We start from the raw sequence: 23,494 nt of genomic DNA, 5'->3' as shown, positions 1-23,494 counted from the left end.
GTACTTTGCCCAACTGTGACTTGGAGAAAGAAATTTTACTCTTATTCCTCACATAGCTTTTAAATATGGTGATAAATCCAAAAGTGGGCACAGTCTCATCTCCTTGCTGGCTTCTTCTCAGTGAGGGTGATGGAACACTGGAACAGGCTGCCCAGGGAGGTTGTGGAGTCTCCTTCCCTGGAGACATTCAAAACCCGCCTGGACACATTCCTGTGTAACCTTATCTAGGTGTTCCTGCTCCGGCAGGGGGATTGGACTAGATGATCTTTCAAGGTCCCTTCCAATCTCTAGCATACTGTGATACTGTGATACTGTGAGAACAGCTGGAGTTTAAAGCAGTGAACCAGAACTCACATCTCCTACTGGGTGCCCAGAGCCCACCACCTCCTTCCTGCCTTCCAGCTGCACATGGCTGGTGTTTCCAACAACTTCTCAACAAGAGGCACCAAGACATGAAGTTGCCCCCTCTGAGGCCAAGCATCCAGCCATCAGACTGCCTTGCAGAAGTCATGGGTGTTTTAGTTACTGATGAACAGTGATTACACAGCATCAAGGCCTTTTCTGCTCCTTACCCCACCAGTGAGCAGGCTGGGGGTGTGCAAGATGCTGGCAGGGGACACAGCCAAGATAGATGACCCCAGCTGACCAAAGGGATATCCCATAGGGTATGGTGTCATGCTCAGCATGCAAAGCTGGGTCGAGAAGGGGGACATTTGGAGTCACGGTGTTTGCCTTCCCAAGTCACTGTTATGCATGGTGGAGCCCTGCTGTCCTGGAGATGGCTGAACATAGGAAGTGACGAGTCAATTCCTTGTTCTGCTTTGCTTGTGTGCGCAGCTTTTGCTTTACCTATTAAACTGTCTTTATCTCAACCCACGAGTTTTCTCACTTTAATTCCTCTGCTCCTCTCCCCAGTCCCACTGCAGGGGGAGTGAGCAAGCGGCTGTGTGGGGCTGAGCTGCTGGCTGGGGTTAAACCACAACACATGGGGATAAATTACTGGGAGTAAACTCACATAGGGATTACAGGAACCCACTCCATCACTTGACAGCAAGGCAGGGATTAATGCATTTGCTGCTTTAGCAGGTTCTTAGAAAGGAGTAGACAATTAAGGTTGTGGACTCCCAAAATATGACTAAAATTCAACCATTTATTAGTTCAATCCAAGCAGCATGAGCTGAAAATCACCAAGAGGCGCTTCTAATGGAGATCAGCACTTGCAGCATTATCAACTGCTGCTCACAGCAAACATGCTACAGAGAGAGACACATTTTAAGCTGTTCAGAAGAGCAAAAAGGCAGCAACTAGTCAGGAAGCACCTTCTACAATGAGAAGCAGCTGGCCCAGCAATGTTAAAATGCTTTTGTATGTATTCACTTATAAGGATAAGATACTTCATCTCTCTAGCTGCTTGGCTCATCCCAGTGAAAATTCACTTTCTGTGTGGTTCACAGCTCCAAGTGCTTAAGTGTGTCAGTATTTCCATCAGATGTCTGCTCCTCTCAGACATCAATACTTGTTTCTGGCTGAGCCTAGAAATGTTTTACTTTGGTTGTAACGCAGCAGCTCTCAAGAACTGGGGGGGGATATACGCAGTTATATACATTTTAGGCACAAAAGGACAGAGTGGTGGAGGGTGATGGATATTCTTGGGCTGCTTAGGGCCTCCCCCCCCCCCAAAACTCCAAGCCAACCTAGAGCCTGGCTGGTGCCCTCCTTGGTGTCAGAGACTATTTCCAGGTCCTGTGTCAAAAACCATGGGGGCTGTTACTGGGCAGCGAAGGCCCATCCTGCCTATGAGAGGCTCTATGAGATGGAGGACCCCAAGGCCCCACACCATGTTGGAGGGTGCTGAGTCCTGGATCCATGACATTCTATCCAGTTGTTTCCCTTCATCTGTGTTTTTCTTCCTGGAATAGCTTTCCACGATTCCACTTTTCCAGACATCAAAGTACTTGAGAGGCTCCCGAGGGTCTGCTCAGGTGGGAGCATCATCATCATCCTCCTCCTTCAGTGAGCATCCCGCAGCTGCGGCACGTCCACCACACAACCAAACACATCCCATTACAAAGGGCTCAAGGCACACAACCCTCAGTCAACTATCAGCAAGATATTCCTCACCCCACCCTGAACTCTGGCAATCCCAGAGAGGCTTTTCAGGATTGCTTCAGAGCCCAGTGCTGGAATGGAATAAGAGTCTCATTCCTAAGAGGATCATATTTTCCCCCTTTTCAAGCTGGACAAGCTGCAGTTGGCATGTTAACAAGCAGCAAGATAGCAGCACTCCATGTATTTCTCTCTTCAGGTTAATTCAAAACTGTTTCTTGTTCTATGCATTTTATTGCACCAAATCCAGTGTGACAGGATATATTACAGGATCACAGGGAAACAACCATGCCAGAGCTTTCTCCTGTTGTGTCTGGTATCCCGGTCCCAAGGGGACCATAGTCACAGCCACTGAGTTGGTGGCTAATTGCTGGAGGGATACAGAAACCTCCAGCATCAGTGAACAAGGCCATGATGGCAAACAGCACATAGACCAGCACCATGTCCTCTATGCATGCATAATCCTGGTTTAGTCTAAGTAAGTATCCCACCTGCATTAATAGGAGCCTACAGTATTATTCACCCCCTACAACACTGTTCTTCCCAACACCTGTGTGGCTCCTTATGGAATGGGGCTGCTCTCCCAACTTGCCTCAGGATTTCTGCACCGGGAAGAGCAAACCCCATTGCCCAGAAGGCAAATAAAACACTTCTCTTGCTGAACGCTATTCACTGGGACATGCCTTACTTTAAAAGCAGCCAGGAGGGATGACAAGCAGCCCCGGTGCCACCTCCCTGCAAGCACCCTGCCATGCCTCTGTTCCTTCTATCTCCCTACAGGCAGACAGACCCCGGGGGCATATTGGAAACCACCAAACCAGCCCCAGGCTCTGCACTGAGCAACAGCCCGGTGAGAGGTGGGCATGATAAAATCATGGGATTGCCTGTTTATCCAAGTACCTGCCTTCTCAGGGCAGATAAGATCAAGGGAGCGGCCCCCACAGCAAAGCGAGCTCACCTACAGTCACCACATACCCTCACTGCACTGTGGGAGCTGACGGGGTAGTTTTGATATGTGGATATTTGGTGGTGCTTTATGCAAAGCCTCCTCTCCTTTCTGCAGCATCCCTGCCTGGCTATGGTTCTGCTGCCCCCAAAGCACATCACCAGCCTGGCACAGCAAAATGTAATACATAATACATACATAATGTTATATATAGTATTTTATGCTTATGATAATGTCTATATTTTAGATATATAACTATTATATGAAATAGCTATATCCTGTCTTCGCTTTTCCTACTCTTTTCTCCCCCTCCAAGGTCAAGCCCCCTCTCGGAGAACATTTCCCAGCATCAGGCTGCAGCCATCCTGGGACAAAGGGGCTCTCTCTGGCAATCACAGCAGCATGGGATGCTTTGCCAAAGCAGTATCATTCCCTGAAATGGTGTTCAGCTGGGTTATCTCCCCTGAATCATAGAATCAGCTAGGTTGGAAAAGACTTTTAAGATCATCACATCCAACCGCTACCCCAGGGCTGCCAATTCCACCACTAAACCGTCCTCCTCAATGGGGCTCGTACCACAGCAAGAATAAAACTATCCGGTTGCCTCTGTAAAACCCTAAAGCATGATCAGGCAATGTGTCTTCAGGAAACCACCCCTGAAAAGGGTTTGCCTCCATCGTTTGAAGATGCCACTTTATCTTTCACTGGATGCATGCTCCCTTGGCAGAGGAGGGCTGGTTCTGGAAAAACTTAAAAGTAGCTTTTCTAATAATAATGCAAGGTAAACTGCTTATTACCACAGCAGTGGCCTATGTAATTGTTACCAGACAACGCTGCTTCCAAAGATGTAACAAATGTGCTGCACTCTATTACCACCCAGCAGGGTTTTTACTTTAGGTCTGTATTAGGAGGAAAGCAAACTTCTTTCCTAGCGAATTAGCAGAACAATAACCAGGTTTAGTTCTATCATATGCAGTTTGCTCCATAAACAAGAGATTATGGAAAGGAGAGGAAAAGAAATCTCTAGTGTTTAGCTTGGCTATCCCCAACTGCGACTTTGGAAGAGCCTCTAGAATGGAAAAAGCAGATGTTGCAAATCTGCCTTATCTAGGGAGCAACTGTTGACTCTGTTGTGCAAATCCTAATTTACATCTGCATGAAAGGTTTCAGAGATTAAATGGCATTCAAGGAGGAATATTAGCTTTTCTCCCTCCCTCCAGCCCTCTGAATGGATTTACTACTGGCAATTAGCTTTCTGTTCCACCAGCCAAGTAGAAAACAGGATTCATGAGGACTCTACAGTATCCTCCTTTTAATGGACTGTTTTCTCAGATCACCCAATTCAGATGCTGGGAGTTAGAAGAAGAAATAAATCATCACAAAGCTAAAACAGTTACAGAAACACTTTGGCCAGGAGGATTTCCCTGTGGCACTTGGAAAGCCCTGAGGAGAGAAAGGAAACACAACAGGGAGCAAATCAAAAGGGTCTCCTGGCTACACCCAACAAAAATGGGAATGTAAAAACCCAGGAGACACAAAGCCTTGGTTGCTGCTGAGAGCCCAGGGCTTGTCCCAAGGACAGCCTTTGGCTGGGGCTTTGTTGGCTTAAGGGAACAGGCAGTGATGAGGAGGTCTCCTTAAAATCTGGCAAGACTGCAATCAAGTATTTTCCTTAGTTCCCCACTCAAAACACCAGAGGGAAGGCAACCACCACCTGTATCTATCTACCTATCTCACAGCTCTGCATTCCCTCCACAGAAACAGAAGAACTGATACGAAATATCCTCTACTTCATCAATGGTCCCCAAGGACAGGGAGCAGTGGAGGAGACGCCAGGCAGTGCGGGGATGCTGAGGTCCCCATGCTGTGCTGCTCCATGCGTCCTGCAAGAGCTCCCGGTTCATGCTGAATCACCTCAAGGATTCCCACCATGCAGATGGTTCCTGCTGTCCCCGCGCTGAAGCCTTTGTGCTTTACTCCAGAGGGGGCCACCGATGAGCTGTTATCACATCTCGGCAGCCCAGGCTTGCAGTGGGGATGACACCAGTCCCAGCCTGGCACACGGGCAAACACATCCTTGCAGCCACATGTCACACAGCCCTCCTCACCCAATCACAGTGGTCAACCCAGACAGCTCCCTACTCAAGGCAGAGTGACAGCACACTCGTTGGGCTGAACCTAGGTGGAGCACAAGACACTGTGCAGCTTGGTTACCATCCTTTTAGTGTCTGCCTCTGAAGAACAGTGGCCAACTTGGCCCCAGCTTTTGCACAGCTCAGAAGGGCATCTCAGCTTGATCTCAACACATGGATCCCACCACAAAGTGGCTGATGTTTTATATTCCTGCTCCTCATGCCTGAGGGTGTCCAAGAAACCTCAGCATTGCAGCAAGCAAGCAGCTGCCACAACCCCTTTCCAAAGCCAGTGGAAACAGCTATGGAAACTGAGGGCTTTCCAGCACCCCAGTGAACTGGGCAAAGCTTGCTCCCAGCCTCCACTGGAGCCGGACTGAGTCCTATGACCAAGCCTATGCTCTTCAGCTTCAGCACACCATGCCACCCCCTCCTGCTTTGCTGGACCAGGTTACCCAGCAGGTCTTTGTAGGTAATGCGTACCAAGCAGTTAGCACCAAGAATGATGGATTACATCAGTGAGTGTTCCACAAAGCAAAAAGAAACTGAAATTTTGGAAATACTTTAAAATTTCCTAATAAATCCTTAAAAGAATCAGCATGCATTGCTGAGTAATTCCTTTGAGTTACTTCTTCTGGGCTCTTCCTCTACACCCACATTTCTTTCCTAAAATCCTTCAAAAATTCATTGTTTTGGGGGGTTTGACCTCCAGGGTGGGTTTTCGGCTATTCAGTGAATTCTGGCAGAACGTTCACCACCTCTTCAGTGCTCTTGTAGGTGATTTTTTAAGCAATACATAAGGCCGTAAATTTACCTTTACATCATATGAACTTTAAAGGGATGTCAAGACATTTACAAAGGTCCCTTCACAATTCCCAGGCAGGCCTGGCCGTGGTAGTTACTTGTGATGCTTTTCTGGTACTTGTGATGCTTTTCTGAAGTGGGCTTTGAGATCACATGGCATCAGAAGAAATCCACCATAAAGCCCCAACCTTTCCCCTTCGGTTCACAGCTATGCAGCTCCCAAATCCCAGCTCCTCTGCATTTCCCTTGCACTTTTAATGCGAGCTCCTCTAATCTTCATTTAATGCAGGCAGCTGGCTGCAAATACCCTCGAACAATGACTTTAATCCTAAGTATCCTGAAGTCCCCCCTTCCTCCCTGCACCAAAACTGAAGGGGAAAAATGAAAAGAACAGCCTCATGACAGCAAGATGGAGAAATCCAAGTTATCCACTGGGCCAAAGGAGCAGAAAGACACAATGAGCTAAATTTTGCCTGGTTTGCTAATTAAAAACGGAAGCTACCCCACTCCAGAGCCAAGGCGGGAGATGGGGGGAGTTTTCTTGCTATTCACAAAACCGGCTTCCAACCGGGACCATATTCACTCCCCATTAATTGTCATTCCAACTACGAGTGTCCTAGTTTCAAAATGAAAACTGCCCTCCAATGCAGCTCGTGAAAACTAACACCAGTGTCGAGGCATTAAACAGAATTTATTGATTGCATTTTCCCACCCACTAAAACTTTAATAAGCATTAAACCTCAAACTCCTGGCCCCGTTTCCTCCCTCTACCCTCTCTCGCCATAAAAAGGGTCAGGCTCCTCTATATGGAGATTAGGACTTAATGTTTGGTATTTGTTTATGAGCCTATCAATTGCCTCTATTTCAGGAGGGGGAAGCACATCTCAAAAAGTAAAAACCCACCCTCTTGTACAAGGATTAAGAGAGGGCAAAGGTTTAGGGTAGTTTGGGTGGCTTTATTTCCAACTGATTGTGGGGTTTGGATATATGGTGGATCATGTTCACGTGAATGAAAAGGAGTAAATATTGCCCCTTTTGCAAGTTTCCCTTGAGTAACGTAAAATGGTATTTTTCAAAGATCCCCGTTTCTCAGTAATAAGACACAGAACTTCCAAGTCTTCTCTGCCGGCCCTTTCCAGCTGTGTCAAAGGAAAAACAAAACAATTTGGGGGCCGCTCTGTCTGCGTACTTAGTAAAGAAAACAAAGGTCAAACATTTGAAATGCAAAGGTCGGTGATTAAGCCCAGAAATCCATATCTAGGCATCAAAATGAATAGCCAGATTTTGAGAGTGCTGAAGCGATTTAAATGCAGAGCCTGACCTGGCTCAGCATCTTTCAAAACCAAGCCTGTTATTTCAGTGCCTCAAGCAAGATTTAGGTGCCAGGTACCCAAGCTGGGAGACGTTTAACAGTAATCTCCTTTCGGGAAGCCTGATCCACTTTAATCTAAAGTCGCGAATGACAAATGGGTTTTGTTATTTAGAAAGCACATCTAACTGAAGCTGCAACACTTTGTCCTTGTGCTAAACCCAAGTCTTATCCTTATTATTATTAGGAGTTGGGAGAGATAGGGAAAGAAAAGTAGATGTGGAGAATTCCTTTATTTCTCCTCTTTAAAGAAGGCTGCTAAAGGGATTAGACAGCTTTGAGTTCACTGCTCTGTTAAATCAACCTTACAATATTTTTTCAGCTTGTTTGACTTGCTGTTCCTGTACACATTTGTGTTTTCACCTTTCTTCATTCAAATCCCACACTTAGCATTTGTTCTGTGCTTCTCACAGGAAACTTGGTCAGTTCTTTATTTGTATTAAGTCTACTTGGAGTTATGGAAAACAGACTTGGAAAACAATCCCTAAATTAGCAGGACTTACCAGCTTCCATGCATACGCGCGCACACACACAGGGCATCACATACCATCCGACCCAAACACAGCGGTTTATCATTTCCAGCAGCAACAGCAGGGCATCAGGTTCACCAGAACGGACCTTTTAATGGTCTCCTGCAACCATATCTATTACGGTGGGGTTTGGACTGCACGTAATAAATTCAGAGAGAGTTCAAGGAAGTCATGCGTGTCTTGGTTCCCGCTGCCTTCAAGCGGTTTTAATGCCCCCCAAATAATCATCTACAAACTACTACGTTAGGCTCCTGTATTACCAGAAGCAGGTTAGATGCCCCTACACACAGTTATCTTAATGCTGCCGTAAGGAAACGTAGACCCTCTGCAGAGGACCCTCTCCAGTGTCCTGCAGCAGGACATGGCTGGTCCTACCTGCACCAGAGACCTTCCACTTTTGTACCTGCTCTGTCCTCTACAATCTGACTTTCTCTGCTTTTTCTTTCCTTCCCCCCCCCTGCCCCGGAACACTTTCTTCTCTCTGAGAACAAGCATCCAAGTGTCCGAGATGGATGCTGTTGTGACAGCAGGGATGGTCATTGCAACAGGCAAGCCAAGGGGAATAAAACAGCCACTTCTCTATGGCAGATAGAATATATGTACGACAAAAAATGAGCCCAGCAGCCACTCAAGGGCTGGGTTTGTCTGAAAGTCAGGCGCCAAAGGAGGTTGGTCAACCTCCTCATGTATTTGTACCTATTCACATTGATGTATATACCCACAAATGGAACAAGAGCTGCCCACAGCATTCCAGCCCCTCCACTCCCTTTCTGAGGGTGGGTGACTAATGCAGGGCCAGCTGCCCCAAGACACCATGTGCTGTTCCTCCAACTGTTCTTTTTCATCCCTAAAACGGCTGGGCTCAAGCAGTGGGTGATGTTATTCCTGCAAAGACTGCCCTGTTTGTCCCCACTTCATTTCCTATGCACTGGAAGGAGGGGGACAGAGGGGAAGAAAATCTCCACTTCAAACATTTACACTTATTTTCAAAGCACCTGAGGAGGTTTCAGGCCCTTTTTTTTGCCAGGACTAACACATTCCACCCACAAGATGACGTTGTTCGGGTTGTTGAGAGCTCCTCACAGGAAGGATTTAACATTGTGCGGTCACCAGACCCAGGCAGACAGCTCAGTTTCTCGACCCATTGTAGGAACCAGTGGAAGGTACAAACCTGCCCCTTTTTGTCCCTGCACCAAGGGAGATGGGGCGTAGGAGAACCCCCTGCTGTCTGCCTCTGTGTTGTTCTCATCCCTCCATGAAAACTTTTCCCCCCAAACCCCCTGACGCCAACAGCCTACAGATAAAAATGAAGCAGAAATCTCATTCCTTCACTAAATAATAACACAGGTTGGAGTCCCAGTACAACTCATAAACACTTTCTAGGAGTTATTTTCCTTTTTGTCTGAGCATATTGCAAAGCATTTCTGTGGTGGAGGCTTCAGGTTTGGGTTTCTTTTGCCTCCTTGTCCAAATAACTGCAATACTAGTTGAGCCACTGGCCAAAAGAAAACTGTGACCCGTTCATCCATGCTCCCAGAGTATGGACAATGTGCCCATTTGCTCCTGCAGCTTTCTCTGCGCTCTACCTGGAATGAAGGGAAGAGAACGTGCTGCTTTCAAGGTGCCCCCTCTTAAGATACCCAAGGCCGAAAGTAAAGTTGAGCATCTGTAACACTGTATTTACTTAAACGCCACAGTATCTATTGCATTTATACTGTAACCCAGCTAGAATGTGAGCTGAGAGCGCAGGAGGGTGGCTTTACCCAGTATCCTCAGGACTAATGCCAGCATTCCCCAATAGCCGCATATACCCTTGTTCCCAAGAGAGGGAGATCAGGAGAATGGAAAGCCTGAAACTTGTTTTTTATGCTTAATTACAGATCTCAAGTGCCTGACATCAGGCTCTCACTCATTATGCTTTTGACACCGATGCTGAGCTGGAACCAACGCTTTGCACTCGCTCATCACTCACTACGTTCACGAGTGTTGTAACTCTGAAGAAGGTGGGTGATGGATTTGTAGCAACTTGAGGCAGGGATGCAGAGAGGACACCATCTGCTGTTCCTTACTGCTGCTTTTTTCCTTCCTTTCTGTAATTAATCAAAGCACAAATTGGGAGGGCAGACTTTTCCTGCAGCCTCCTCTTCCCATCACCCCTGCGAAGCAAAGGCTAAGGACGCATCAGGGTTGCTGCAAGGTCTAAATGCTGCCTGTGGAGCGTGAAGCAGCATTAGGGCCGGTCAGTGGGAGTGCTCGGCTCCCAGCCCCGTGGCGCATCCCACCCAGGGGCCTCCCACCACATACAGCAAAAAAAAAAGAGGCTTTTTGAGTTTTCCCTGGAATAAATAATAATGCTTTCACAGAAAGCATGCATAACACACCGGCTGTAAAAAATCCATGTGGTTTTTCTTTCTCCCTCCCCAGCATTAACTCATAGCTCATCTCTAACGCTGTAAATACCAACTAATTTATGCACCTCCATTTACCAGCCCCCCTACTTGAATCCCCAGCCTATTAACATAACGATTTAAACTGGACATGTTTTCTCAAACAATCTTCTTTCATAAACTGCCAAGTGACAGTTGTTTACTGTCAACAAGCCTGGGTACTCTAAGACAGGGAGAAATATGCCCTTTCAAAAGGCAGATGTATCGGCTACCAGAGGAAGATTAAAATCTGGTGTTTTTCTCTTTTCCCTCCCCAAAAATGCTTAATTCGTGCAGATACACATGATACAGATCAGGAGAGATGGTTCTCTGCCTAATTCCAGTCATTCTTTTAATTAAAGACAGGCTCACAGAGGATTTATCTTTGGTTGCACATGCTGGTTGTCAGGGCACACTCATAATCTTCTCATTGCAACTGGTTTTTCCCCTTCACTTTTAGCTCCGATACCCCCCATCTCCCAAAGCACACCTTGGGGAATCAACAGGCTCATCTTGCACAGATCCTGCTACTGGCTAGGAACAAAACTCTTGCCTGGGGGAATCTATATAGACAAGTTATAAAAACCTAAACGAAGATCAAATCATCAGTTAGCTCAAGACCTACAGCCTCCAAACAAGCTGCTCAAGTATTTTGCTGGGAGGGAATTTCTTCTGCTTGAGTCTTGCACATGAAAGAGGAGGGTATGAAAAAACCAAACCCCCAATCCTCTGAGAAAACTCTTTTCTCCCCTGCTTTGACAGCCCATAAAGTGCCGGGAAAGCTCCTCACCGGCGCCTACGCCGGTGCAAGGGTCTCGGTGCAGGGAAAGCCGGCTCGGCCCCGGCTCGCTGCGGACCCCCGCAGGGGATTATTAACACTTTCCCCGGCGCATTGTGCGGCCCACAGATCACAGCACATGGGGCTAACGCCGGCCGACACTGATACAATGGCAATAAGGATGGGGCATGAGCGCACGGCGGCCGGCACTGCAGCTCGGCTCCACGCAGGACTTGAGCCAGAGTGATGGGGGGGCCGGGCAGTGACCATCACCGTTGCCTCAGGTCGTCACCGTCGCGTTTGGGCTGTGATGCTGCCATCGGTTTGCGCCAAAGCCGCAGTTATAAAAGCCAAGATTGGAAGCGAAGGTCTGCTTTGTAGCAGGGTGAGAGGAACGGGAGGTCAGAGAGCCGGCTCCAGGGATTGCCCCCATGAAGCAGCACCAGGCATCTCCCCACCCCCAAAGCGGGGAGCCCTTTTACTCGCTGAGTTTCTTCTGCTTGTTAAAATGTTTGGGTCATTAGAAAACTTCCCAAACAATCCCTGCTTATGCTAAATAGCTGCTCCCACCACGATCTGTGAAGGGCTTCAGCCTGCTCCCTTGGAAATCAATGGGGGCTTTTTGCTTTGGATTCAATAGGCGCAAGATCACGACCTCATTATTATTTTTACGGGACTACAAGCAGCAGAGAATGGCAAAACCCCTAAACAAAGCAACAACCCATGGCCAAGCTTGCCATGAAGGATCTTTACAAGCTCTGCCAAGCATCAAAGTAAAATTAAAAATCCAATTCTTGGGAGCTTCTCAGGGTTTTTTTGACAGGGAATGCATAAGGTCGATAAAAGCTGGTCTCATCATTTGGATCTAGGAACTTCTCCCATAGCTCACCCTTCCTCAAAAGAAAAGCCTTCACAGATGCTTATTTTGCCTTCCCCAGAGGGGAGTAAGAGGAGAGAAGTAGTCAGTCCAGGGCGTCGCAGTTACCCTGCACACTCCATGGAACCCTGAACAGAAACAGCCTCAAGACTTCACATCATTTCTGCCCCACGGCCATGATGAAACCCCACCAGTCCCTCTGTAGAGCCACCATCAGCAACACAAGGTGACCAGACAGCTCCAGGATATGGGTCCTGCTACGGGGACCGTGTCTGCACCCCACCTCCACAAAGGCCAAGAGATCACCTAGCAGTGATCTGCTCTCCAAAGCTTCACTGATTTAACTACATCAGCTGAAATAGTTTAGCGAGATTCCTTGTGAACAGCACAAGGTAGTTCGGTGCAATAAAGACACAACTATAAAACACTCCATTTTCTACATTAAATGAAAACAAGCTGATAAATACTTTCATCAGTTATCAAACAGCAGGAGTTGGGAAGCCAGCCTTGTGGGTCTCTGGCATGCCATAGTGCACCATGGTCGCCTGTTATTTCCTTTCCCTAAATGCCTTGTACTTAAACGAACAAATAAAGGACGCTTGGCTCCTTAGGTAAAAGGAAAAGAGGGAAAGAAAACCCAACCAACACACTGCCATGTGTCAGCTTGACATTTTCAGGTAGTTCAATAGTGCACAGTACAATCCCTGTGTGCAAATACAGATGCTGGGGTCCTCATGCTGTGGCTTTCCTAGGAAAGAGTGCTTTCAGCACACACCACATCCTGCAGAACTTCCCTTGCTTGCAGAGAGTGATCCCAGACTTCATCCTCTCCTCACACGAAAACTTGGAACCCTTCTGACTTCTGAGTCATTAGCACCTTTAACCCCTCGCAACCTGCAGAAATGGCACAGCCCCAATATCTCACAGATGCTAAGCGTGTAAGCACATGGTAATTGTTTTGCATACAGTTCTGTGTGATAAAGAAATCTCCTTCCAAGTTTTAATATCACCTCCTTATTTAACCAACTCTTTATCTTCCTCTGCTTTCTAGATTTGACAAAGCAAGGTCAGCACACGAGACCTACCTCCTCCTCTGCAATGAATACCACACCTTTTTTAGATGAGCACATCTGAAACTGAAGCAGTTACTGGAGAAAGGTTTTCTTGCTCAACTGTGCTGCTATATTCTTCATCAAATAAAAAGCTTTCCTACATTGCATAAGCTGAGTGTTACACGAATAAACAAGAAGTTAACTTCCTGGCTAGTCCCTATCCACCTGAATGCAACAAAACCCCCCTATCAGAATAACAGGGCAGGTTTACATCTGATTACCTTTCACATTTTAACTACTAAGTTTACCAAAGGTTTTACTCAGCTCGTATCTCACAGTTCTTGTTTGCTTTTGATATTACAGAAACTTCCTGGTCATTCAAGCCAAGGAGCAGATACTTCAGGGGTAAGCACACCAGCAAGACCACATTCACCGCGGGAATAAAAGCCCTTCCTCACACATTCAGGGCTTTAAACCATATCTGTGGCACTTGGCAACCTGAGCTGTGAGCGTATCAGAAAGGGGGCACCGGGACAGTCAGAGAAAAAGTACATATTTCTTAACAAGATCCCCAGATAAACAGCCAAAAGAGCAGCAAACAGTAAGCTGATAAGCTCTGTAGGAGGCCAAGAAAAAGAAGTCAGGGTGTAACAAGGTATTTAAGGTGCCTTTGGTATTGTACGTGTCTTCAGACATGGGTTTAGCCCAGTGTTTGCAGTGGGGGTGCTACCAGATTTACACCCCCCTAAGAGCAGGGACTGCCCGCTTCCACGTACGGTGACTGGCTTTGCTGAACTACAGTCCCATCTGCTGCAAAGAAAAGGATGTGAGGCTAATTTTTACCAAGCCACCATCCTCTCTCTGGCATCCAGCCTAGTACATGAAAGAGAATAAAGTTTATTAACTAACCAGTATTAAAAAGAGATGAAATGGCAAACACCGAAACATCAAATCATGCTATCAAATGGCTTGGAGGGTGCTGAGTCAGCAGGCAATTTCAAGCTAGGGTTTGCGTTTGGGTTTTAGTTGGGTTCTGAAGGATCAGAAAAAACAAACAGGTATGGAGAGCCAAACAAGCTCCCAAGACACAGGAGAAGTTACAAGTATGTAGCACACTAGGAAAAAGGAGAAAAAGCTACTCAAACGGGGAACAGATTAAAGTCTGTTTAATTGATTGTGTATCAGGTTCAGCCTAGCTGGGAGAAAGTCACCAAACTGGGGAGCAAATTTCCCTGCTATTTTTAGTAGAAATATCTGAATTTGCAATATTCCTGCTGGGTCTACCCCACATGGACCAAAAATTGCCAAAAGCTAAACTATGGCATTCCTGGGGTAACGGTTGGATGATCTTAAAGGTCTTTTCCAATCTAGTTGATTCTATGAGAACCACACAGCCACTTGTCCACCTATTCTGAAGTCCAAGGGCCCATGCCCAGGCTCCTGCACTGGACCCTACACACTTGAAAGACCAGCCAGAATAACCCACCAGCAGGCCATGCCCTAAAACCTTAGCTGAAATTACAGTTCAGCTAATGCCTTCAGCCACAGCTCTGTGTGCCAGCTACAGATCACTGTCAGAAACAGCTTGGTCAAATGCTTTTGTAAACTGGAGCTTTAATAACTGCTCAGAAACTGGGCTGATTCCCTGTCTTTTAGGGTCTCCAGGTGAAACAGCAGATGTACACAGTAAATTTTCAGGGAGGACAGCTTTCTAAGCACAGAGCTGGGTGTCAAAGTTCACTTTTATTGACTATATTTTAAGAAGAAATATTTTGTTTCCCAGCCTTATAAAGGGGGGAAAGTCCTCCTCCAGCTTCACACAAAATTTCAGCTTTGTCCAGGCAGCAGACCGGGTCCCACTGGATGGAAATGGTCCAGATGCAGTGGTGATGCAGCCATCAAGACTTCTTTAGTGTTTGCCAAACTTCCAAACCCACGCTCAGGCGGCTTTGGGATAGGTACACTTTCCCAAACAGCACTGAAGATTTGTTGGAGGGAGTCATAACAGTCACTGTGCTGGTCAGAATGGCTTGCCTTAATTGTGTGATTTAATTAGCAGATCAACACTTCACTATACCATTTTCAGATTTACTTTCATCACGTTCCCTACTCAGTGATTGTTAATAAAGTCTTAATTAAAAGGAAAAAGAAACCCTCAGATTTAATTGGAGCCACCCTTGTCTATACATGCAGAAGACCTGATGCTATACAGCCAGTATCTAATATATTAATGAATCTGTCTCTGCACTGGAATGGACTTTGTAGTTCACTATTTGCTAGTTAAGAAATAGATTTTTATAGAAGCCATATTTTATCATCCTTTACTTATGTCCTCTTATCGCTCAGTAAAATATATTAGTCTGAACATTAAAGACTTAATTTTTAGCTGCTAATGAGAACAAATAGATCAACTTTTAACCTCAGAACTGCATCACTCATACCTGCCCACTGAATCTAAAACGTTTCCGGTCTCAAGCAAAAGTAAGAAGCACGATCAATATATCAGAGACTCTTTTCAGAGGGTTTTAACACATAAATGCCAAGGACAGCTCCAGGAATGGTTGGTGCCATTTGGGACTCATTGCAATACCCCTTTAATTTCAAGGTGAAATCTGAAACACACAAAGCAAAGCGACGCAGATCATCATACCCTACACCTTGGACCCATTGCTGGGTGTGTGCCAAAAGGCTATGAGATCCTGGCTGCCACCAGCTTCATGAAGAGTAACACCTCAACCAGCACATCACCAGTTCTTCCTAAGCACAAAGGTCATAGGAATCGGTACATGCCCTCCCATTCAACTTAAGCAAAATCCCGAAAGAAACCCTCTTCCGTTCTTTTGGCTTGAAATCTGCCTGAGCAGTAACTCTTGAGTGACAATTTGACTCCAGTGCTGCACAAGGGAACGTCAGTTCCTGCTCCTGACAGACTGGGAGAGCTCTCCCCTTTCCTCACAAACCTTAGGGGCTCTCTATACAACTCTTTCAATGCACGCAGACAGCTTTAGCAGCTAACTAGTGCGCTACGAATCCTAAGAAGCCCAGAAATTCCCCTTTTCCACGTACACTGTATGCAGACAGACACACACAAACCAGCCACAGGAGACACGCCGGTTATCTGAAGTTTTTAAAAGCAAAACTCTCCTGTTTCAGTTGGTCTGCTCTCTAAGAAAACAGCCAGCGTTACTTGACATGCACAAATCGTACCAAGTAATATCTTTATCTGAATACTAATGCAAATTGGACGGGCTTTTTTATATTGATGTCTATTCTGTGGCTGCTGAATAGAGTGACCGCATGCTCAAGGCTGCAAAGGAGTTCACTGACCTCCCTAATCATCTCTGTCATAGCCCCTGAATGACATACACATTCAATCCTGCCTCGCCTCTCTACTTTCATTCATAAAAAAGAGAAAAAAGGGGGGTGGGGGGGAAATTTGACATTGTTCTTCCTGCAGCAGCCCCGAGAAAGGGAGAGAAGAGAAACTCAGCCCAGATGAGGCCCCTGGTGTTTTTAGTTTAGCTTCTATTCAGCAACAGCCCCGCCATCTGCCTCCTTCCTGCCAACAGCCGAACACCTCCCTGCGGAGATGTTAAAACCTGCACCCCCTCCACCTCCGCTAATAGCGAGTATTCATATTAGCAAACATACACATACCTTCAGAATGCCTCCCTTCAATGTGTGTTTTATGTAGCTGAGTATAGGCACAAAGCAGTAGCTGTTATAGCCTTCACAGCCCCGTGTGGAGAATTAGATCACTGGGGAAAAATCCTTCCAAGCCCCTTTATGGAAAATAAGGCCTTAGACTGTAAATGCAAAGCCCAGCGAACAACAACCCTCAGTAATGAGCCAATACCCCATGGCCCATTTGACTAGGAGAAAGAATTTGCTTTTTACCATTCAATTCAAAAAGACTGAAAAAGTAAGATGTGTTTTTACTTGGCTCTGAAGGTTTATATTCTTTACAGTTTCTTTTGCACAACCTTCCCCCCCCCAAATCGGACGGGCAGCGGGTGCCCCTGTGCTTGCGGGGCTGCTGGCTTCAGCATGGAGCTGGGCGAGCAGCACCAGCTTCACGCTTCCCGCAGCACACGTGGTTGGTGGCGGTGGGAGAGCTACCAGCATCCCTATGCAGCCCCCAGCCTGTTCATAGTGATGGGGTGACCCTTGGAGACACCGCTGGGTGCTGGAGTTAATGGAAGCCCTCTGCACAGAGCTGAACCCTGCTCCTAGAGAGCACAGAAGGGGTTGACAGTGACAACTCTGCCTTAGGGAAAGCTGACAGCGGTAAGAGAGCCTGTCCTGAGGATTTCTACCGGAGCCCCTAGAAATCCCAACCCGTCGCTCAGCTCACAGACATCCGATGATGTTTCCCTCAGTGTGAACTATGAGTGTGCCACTTGTTACATTTCCAACAGCATCCTAAAGCCTTGACTTGCAAAGGTGTCTTAAGAGCACGAGGAGGGTTGAGCACCACTTGAACACATTATCAACCCCCAGCTACAGGCTGAAGGTGTGGGGGGAAACCCAGGGGACCACCGAGGTTGCTCCCTACCCGATTGCTTCAACCCTGCCTAAAGTGCCAGTGCCAATACGTACTTAAGCCTAACCCAGGGAGAAGTGGGGACACTTCGTTTCTGGCACTTCCCACCCCTACAACCAGCCCAGGCTGCGCCCTTCCTCCCGCACACCGACCTTAACTGCTCTGACCAAGTCGCCGAGATGTTGCCCCATAAATCAATTCCTTTGGCTGTGAAAAATGAGCCAAACGAGTTACACTAAGAATCTGGTGTTTTATTAGGACTTTCTTGAAAACAAAACCAACCCCCGGTGTGATTTATAGCTTTAACCAAAAGGGGTATGAAAGTAATGCCCCCACCCCCCAGCCTCCACGAAGCCCATTTATTCCCCTGTCACTTTTTTGGCAAACAGGCTTCAAACCCTTTCCTGAACAATGGAAACTTTCTGCCGGGTACATGCAACCCCGAAACGGGGGACTGCGGAGGGGCTCCCTTCCATTAAAGAGCTTTGAAAAATAAACAGGGACTCAGGTAGCAGCTGAGGCGTATCAGAGACACGTTTCAAACCCGCCGTGTATCATTAAGAAAGCCCCAACAGCAAACTAAACAGCTTTTGTCCGACGTGTCAACTTTCTTTCACTTGCAACCTCAGCACTGCCACTCGAGGGGGGACCTTCGCTGGCTCCCCTGAAATGCTGTTCCCTCCTCAGCACAGCCGCAGTTACTAAGCTGCGATCCAGCGTGTGCCTACCTGGAGCCGGCGCAAATCGTGTTGCTCCTAAAACTTAGCTATAAACGACCCTTCCTCACTTTTCCCACACAAGCACACACACTCCCGGAGCACTTCGGATGTGCGCTGAAGATGCGCGCTAGGGAGGCATCCTTCCTTCCCCAACCACAGCCACGGATCCCACCGGGGGTGCTGCATGCGCTGCCACGGCGGGGAGAGGGCTCAAGGGAGACAAGCAGCGGCTTAAAAGCAGTTCTTCCCTCCTGGGCACCTCTGCGGCTTGCCCGAGCCGCGGGGAGAGGAGGAGAACCCGGCCCGCCCGGCTGCCGCCTCCCGCGCTCCGAACTCCCGCTCTCAAGACGGCTCTGGCGGTCCGCATCCGCCCCGCTCCGCACTCCGATAAGGAGGTTCGTAGAGTTAAACCGATCCCCACAGGGACCGATCCCCCCTTCCCGACCCGATCCGCAGCGCGGAGCACGTGTGCGCGGCCGCGCAGGCTGCCTTACCTGCCGGCTGCCCGCCGCTCCTCTCCGCCGCCGCTCCGCCGGCCCGCCGCCCCGCCGGCATCCCTGCGACTGCCGCCGCCAGGCACAGGCACCAGACGGAGCCCCAGCCCGCCCGCATGCCTCCGGCGCGGCGCCGGGGCAGCGCACCGCCCGCCTCAGACATCCCGCGGCCGCATGCTGCCGCCGCTCACCGCTCCGCTCCGCCGCCGCGCTGCCAGGAGAGGGAAAGAGGCGCTTAGGGGAGGGGAGGACGAACCGCCCCGCCCCCGGTGCCGACACGGAGAAGGAGGAAAAATAAGAGTAAAAAGTAAAAATAGTAGTAAAAAGGGAGGGGAAAAAAGTGGTGGATGGAGTAAAAACGCGCGGGGGGGACGCGCTGAGTGCGGGCGCCTACCTGCGCAGGCACCGCGCATGGACGGAGCGAGCGCGCCCGGCCGTAGGAGCCCCGTCCGCCGCCCGCCCGTCCACCCGCAGCCGCGGCTCTCCTGCGTCTGCTCAGAGCGGCGCGGGCGCGGAGCGGGGCGGCCGCGATGTCTCCGCCCGCCGGGCCGGGCCGCCCGCCCCACCGCCCTGTCCCGCCCCGCCCCGCCGCAGCCGCCGCCGCGGGGGGCCGCGCCCGCCGCCCGCTCCGCTCCGCGCCCGGCCCCCGGGGCTGCGGGGGGGGATGAACGGGGCTCCGATGGGAGGGGGAAGGAGGCAGCCGGGCCCCTGGGTTCTCCCGCCAAGCGCTCGGGGGGAGGCAGGCGCCCTTTTCCCATAGACGTGAGTTGAAGTTGGCTCAGCCTCCCGGCAGCGCTCCCGTGGTGGCACCCGTGCGAGTCCTTCCTCCGGCCCTAGAAGTGCGCGCTTTCTGAGAAGAGGCGGTGGGAAGGGGCTGGAAGGGGTCCGTGGACCAAAAACGATGAGCAGCGCTTCGGCTCAGTCTGAGGACTTGCAGAGCCAACAGGCAACGCATCCTCCCCCCTGCATGGTTGCCATCCTGTACCCCGACACGAAGCCACCTGCAACCTGATAAAAGCCCCCCCCCCCCCCCCCCCCCCCCGGGTTCAAGCAACAAACCCCAGAATCGCTGTGTTTTATTGATGGGAATAATCACAGCCTCTGCAGACTCTGCATGTTTCTTGCTTTAATAAAACCTAATTATATGTCACTTGCATTTAGTTAGGATTACAATGATCTAGTTATGGTTTGGGATCACAGCTATGCTTTGGGATAGTGTGGTCATCTCAGAGACCCCCTGACACAGCCGAGCTGCCTAAGTGACATGACTCAGTTCCTGCTGACAGGCGATCCGAGCGGCTTCGCAAGAAGTCACAGCTCCGCTTTAATCCCCCTTGACGCAACAGCTCTTTCGCCGAAAATAGATGCAAATATTAGCAGAGCTGAAAATGCTCTGCACAGGGGGCCCCAAAACCCCAACCTGCGTAAGAGCCAAGCTGAGGTTGTTCGGGTCAGAGGAAAAGCCAGGGCACTGCGGAGGTTTGGCATAAGTGAGGGATACAGCGGGGACCGCTGGTGGCCGCTGGGGAGGGCTCAGTTTGTGCTGTTGTCGCTGGGACCGGGATCTGTCTTGATACCTTTATCAGGCACAGAGGCTCTGACATCTCAATACTGTCGCATTGTGTGGGTTAGCATTGAGACGGGGCTGCGGCGAGGAAATCCTACATGTCAGCAGAGACCCTCGCCAGTGACACCATCGGTTTAAATGAAAACAATGGGGGGAGAAGCAGACGGAGAAATAAAATGTGGTTATTTCACCGTCGCAGAGACGGCTTGGCAGCGTGTCAGGCTGCGAGATGTTTGCTCTCACAACTGCTGCGCTGGAGGTGCCAGCAAATCGATACAAATAAAAACAACAGCAGCATCATTAGAACACTGTGTGAGGAGCCGCTGCCGTCGTTGACTTTTGGCAAAAGCAGGGCCAAATTCTGATCTCATGTAAAGTCAGCAGGGTAAGAGCAACACCCATTATTGTTACTATTCTGAGCCCCATTCTCCAAAAGGAGAGCACCAAAGGAGGATCAGGAGCTTCCCTAAGCCCTAAAAATACAAACCAAAGTGAGAATTCAGGGTGGTTTCTCACATTGTGACTGCATTTCAGAAGCGCTGCAATGACTGTTCCTCCATGTCAAGTGAAGGCAAATGCCTTCATGGTGCTCCTGGAGTGGGGTAATAGGATGGAAACAGCTGATCCCAACCCAGGGAGCTTTAAGGTTGCTGGGAGATGTAAAAGTCTGCATCTCAGATCAAGTCAGCTCAGCCCTTTAATGGTTTAGAACTGGTTTTCATTTGGAGGAAAACTAAAAGCTTATAACATTTGGAAGCCCTTTGCAACAGGAAATCAAAGGGGTATTGAGATAGTCCTGTGTGAAGGACTTCAAGGTTCGCAGTTTTCCCTAGAGTGGGATATTTTTAGGTTTCCCATTTATTAACCTCTAGTGCAGCACACTCACTTGAGGCTGGGGAGCACAGACCCGATTAAGCACACGTTTGCTGAAGCTGCTTCGTCATTGCAGTGGCCACCGAGGCAGAGCCTGGGATGTAGGCTGTGCAGCAAAAACTACGGCTCTGGACTGTGTCTCAGCCACTTTCTTGCCATAAAAAAAAAGAAAAAATCCATGTTTGAAGCCTAGTAAAGCCTGCACAACACAATTGCATATATTTTAGGACTGTTATGCCATAAGCCGCATGTTAGCCCCTTAAGTTTTCCTTCCCCCCTCAAGCTAGGAACATGCCCTCGCCTTCACACAGGGATACTCTGCCAACGTGTTTGTTCTTCTTTTCTACCCTTTATAAACATTCTCTTCCCAGAACTTTGTATTTGTTTATCCCTTTAATATCCAGAGCTGTCAGTGATGAAAATCAAACCCCTTTCGGCAACTCACGGATGGTGACTTGCTGCCTTTTTCTGAGCTACGGGCTGAAATACGATGTGGCCAGCAGTGTACTTGATGTCCAAGCCTGTCCCTGTCATGTTCCCACAGCTCCTCCATAAGCCCGGACCGCACTGAGGGGTTGGCCACCAAGGGCAGCTGTCCTGGGGAGGTTTGGGGGGGGGGGTCCTTGTAGGCCCTGTTGGCATTGGCATGGCTAAACCCTCTCTTTCCTTTCATGCTTCTTCAAAGCCCTGCCTAGGAGAAGCTCCTGATCTCTCTCTGTGGAAGTGCAACCTTCTGATAGTCTCGAAATAAGTTAAACAGGATGCTCAGCAAAATCAGCTCCAGATCTGAATGGTTTGAGCAGTCCCTTTACCTTTCCATCCAGAAGATGGGGATGGAACAGGCTGTGAGATGCCTGTCCAAATGCCCTCTGGGATGAGGCTTCTTGTGAGTCACCTTTGATGATATTGCTGGAGGAGAGAGTGTGATGAGACGTGAGACAGGATGCAGTGGCACAAGCCACTTCCCTTCCCCTGCCAAATCTCCAGTGCACTGTTGCAAGGTGCTCCCCTGCAGTTTGTGCTGTCATATTTAGCAAGGCAGACAGCAGAGCAGAGGGACCACCCTGAGCTAACCCTGTGATGGACTCAAGAAGGACCTTGCAAAAGTGATACTGGGGACTGGTACCCCCACACTCCCAAAACTTTCTTCCTTAGCAGGCAGAAATCTATTCCTAAATCAATACTGAGTTGAAGCAAAGCAATGAAGTACTTAAAACTTTCATTTAAGTTTTAATATGCTGTCAAGTTTGATCAGAGATGTGGTCACATGTGTGAATCGTATCAGATTAGGTACACACAATAAATATGGCCAAATATTCCGTATCAGCACTAAGGCTTGTTAACTGACCTGCATGCCAGAGCAAGTGCTGCAGCCCCACAGTGCTGTATTGAGCTGTCCCTCCAACCCAACAGACCATTACATGAGACTGAACTGAAACACTGGCTCAGAGACCAATGTCAGTGTGCAGGAGTAGGAGCCCAAGCTGCCCACCCTTCGCATCCAAGGGTTAAATAGCATCAGTAGATGCAGACGCTGGGGTATGTTTTCCAGAGCTCATGTCACCATCCATTTATATCAATAAGGTGCATGGGAATGGCTAAACCGTTTTTTATTAGCTAGCCAGCCCAAAGGACTGTGATTCCAGGCAGGTTTATTGAATTTCAAGCTGAAAAGTCGTTGTTGCTAAGATTAAGGATCCAAATGATTGTCAGGGGAAACACTGTGAGAGGTTAAGCCACCCTGTGAAGGCTCTCTCTATGCCTGCACCCTCTGTGAGCTGATTGCAACACAACCTCATCCTATGGGATTTGTTTCCCACCGAACAGCACGGACATATGAGGAATAGAGGGCTCTGGAAGGGTAAGTTGTTTGATTTGCAGGGAAAAGAGAGGGAATGAGTGCGCTGGAGAGACATACAGCGAGCCTGTTCTGCAGGAGCTGTGCATGGGGAGGTGCTGGTAGAGGTAAAATAAGTCATCAACTTGAAGAGCAAAGCAAATGGTGGGAGAAAGTGCAGAGAAAAAAAACAAACCCAAAGCAAAACAACAAGCCTGTGGAGGGTGTGAGAAGCAAAGATTTAAAATCAGAGCTCGAACTAATGCTGACTCAGCACAGCTGCTGCATGTGGGGACTGCACTGGGGTCACAGTGACTCCCCAAGGTGCCATTGACCACCAGTGCAGGCTGGGTGTGCCCTGTCTCTGGAGTGAAACAAGACAATGCTCCAGGGCATGGAGAGGAAAAGGCAAGAAATCGCTTCTGCCTGCCAGAACTACCC

The 23,494-nt window shown here is 48.7% G+C and overlaps 1 protein-coding gene across 7 annotated transcripts in view; it reads right to left on the bottom strand.

The window, feature by feature from the left end:
- FGFR3 (fibroblast growth factor receptor 3) overlaps positions 1-18,979 on the bottom strand; it is a 56,532-nt gene extending 37,553 nt beyond the window's left edge. For 3 of the 7 annotated variants that reach the window (XM_061467083.1, XM_061467086.1, XM_061467113.1), the window contains exon 1: positions 18,777-18,979. In XM_061467083.1, coding sequence (XP_061323067.1) covers positions 18,777-18,939 — 163 coding nt within the window. In that variant the 5' untranslated portion in view covers positions 18,940-18,979. The remainder of the gene's footprint in view (positions 1-18,776) is intronic. The other 4 variants (XM_061467092.1, XM_061467100.1, XM_061467089.1 and 1 more) reach the window with 3 other exon arrangements.
- Between the last annotated feature and the right edge of the window lie 4,515 nt (positions 18,980-23,494).

Source organism: Pezoporus flaviventris, unplaced genomic scaffold (assembly GCF_033815535.1).
Source record: "Pezoporus flaviventris isolate CSIRO_AGI_PZ_B2104156 unplaced genomic scaffold, CSIRO_AGI_Pfla_v1 ptg000002l, whole genome shotgun sequence".
NCBI classification, from domain to species: Eukaryota; Metazoa; Chordata; class Aves; order Psittaciformes; family Psittacidae; genus Pezoporus; species Pezoporus flaviventris.
The sequence above is the reverse complement of the archived record's forward strand: the minus strand, read 5'-3'. Positions and strand labels throughout refer to the sequence as shown.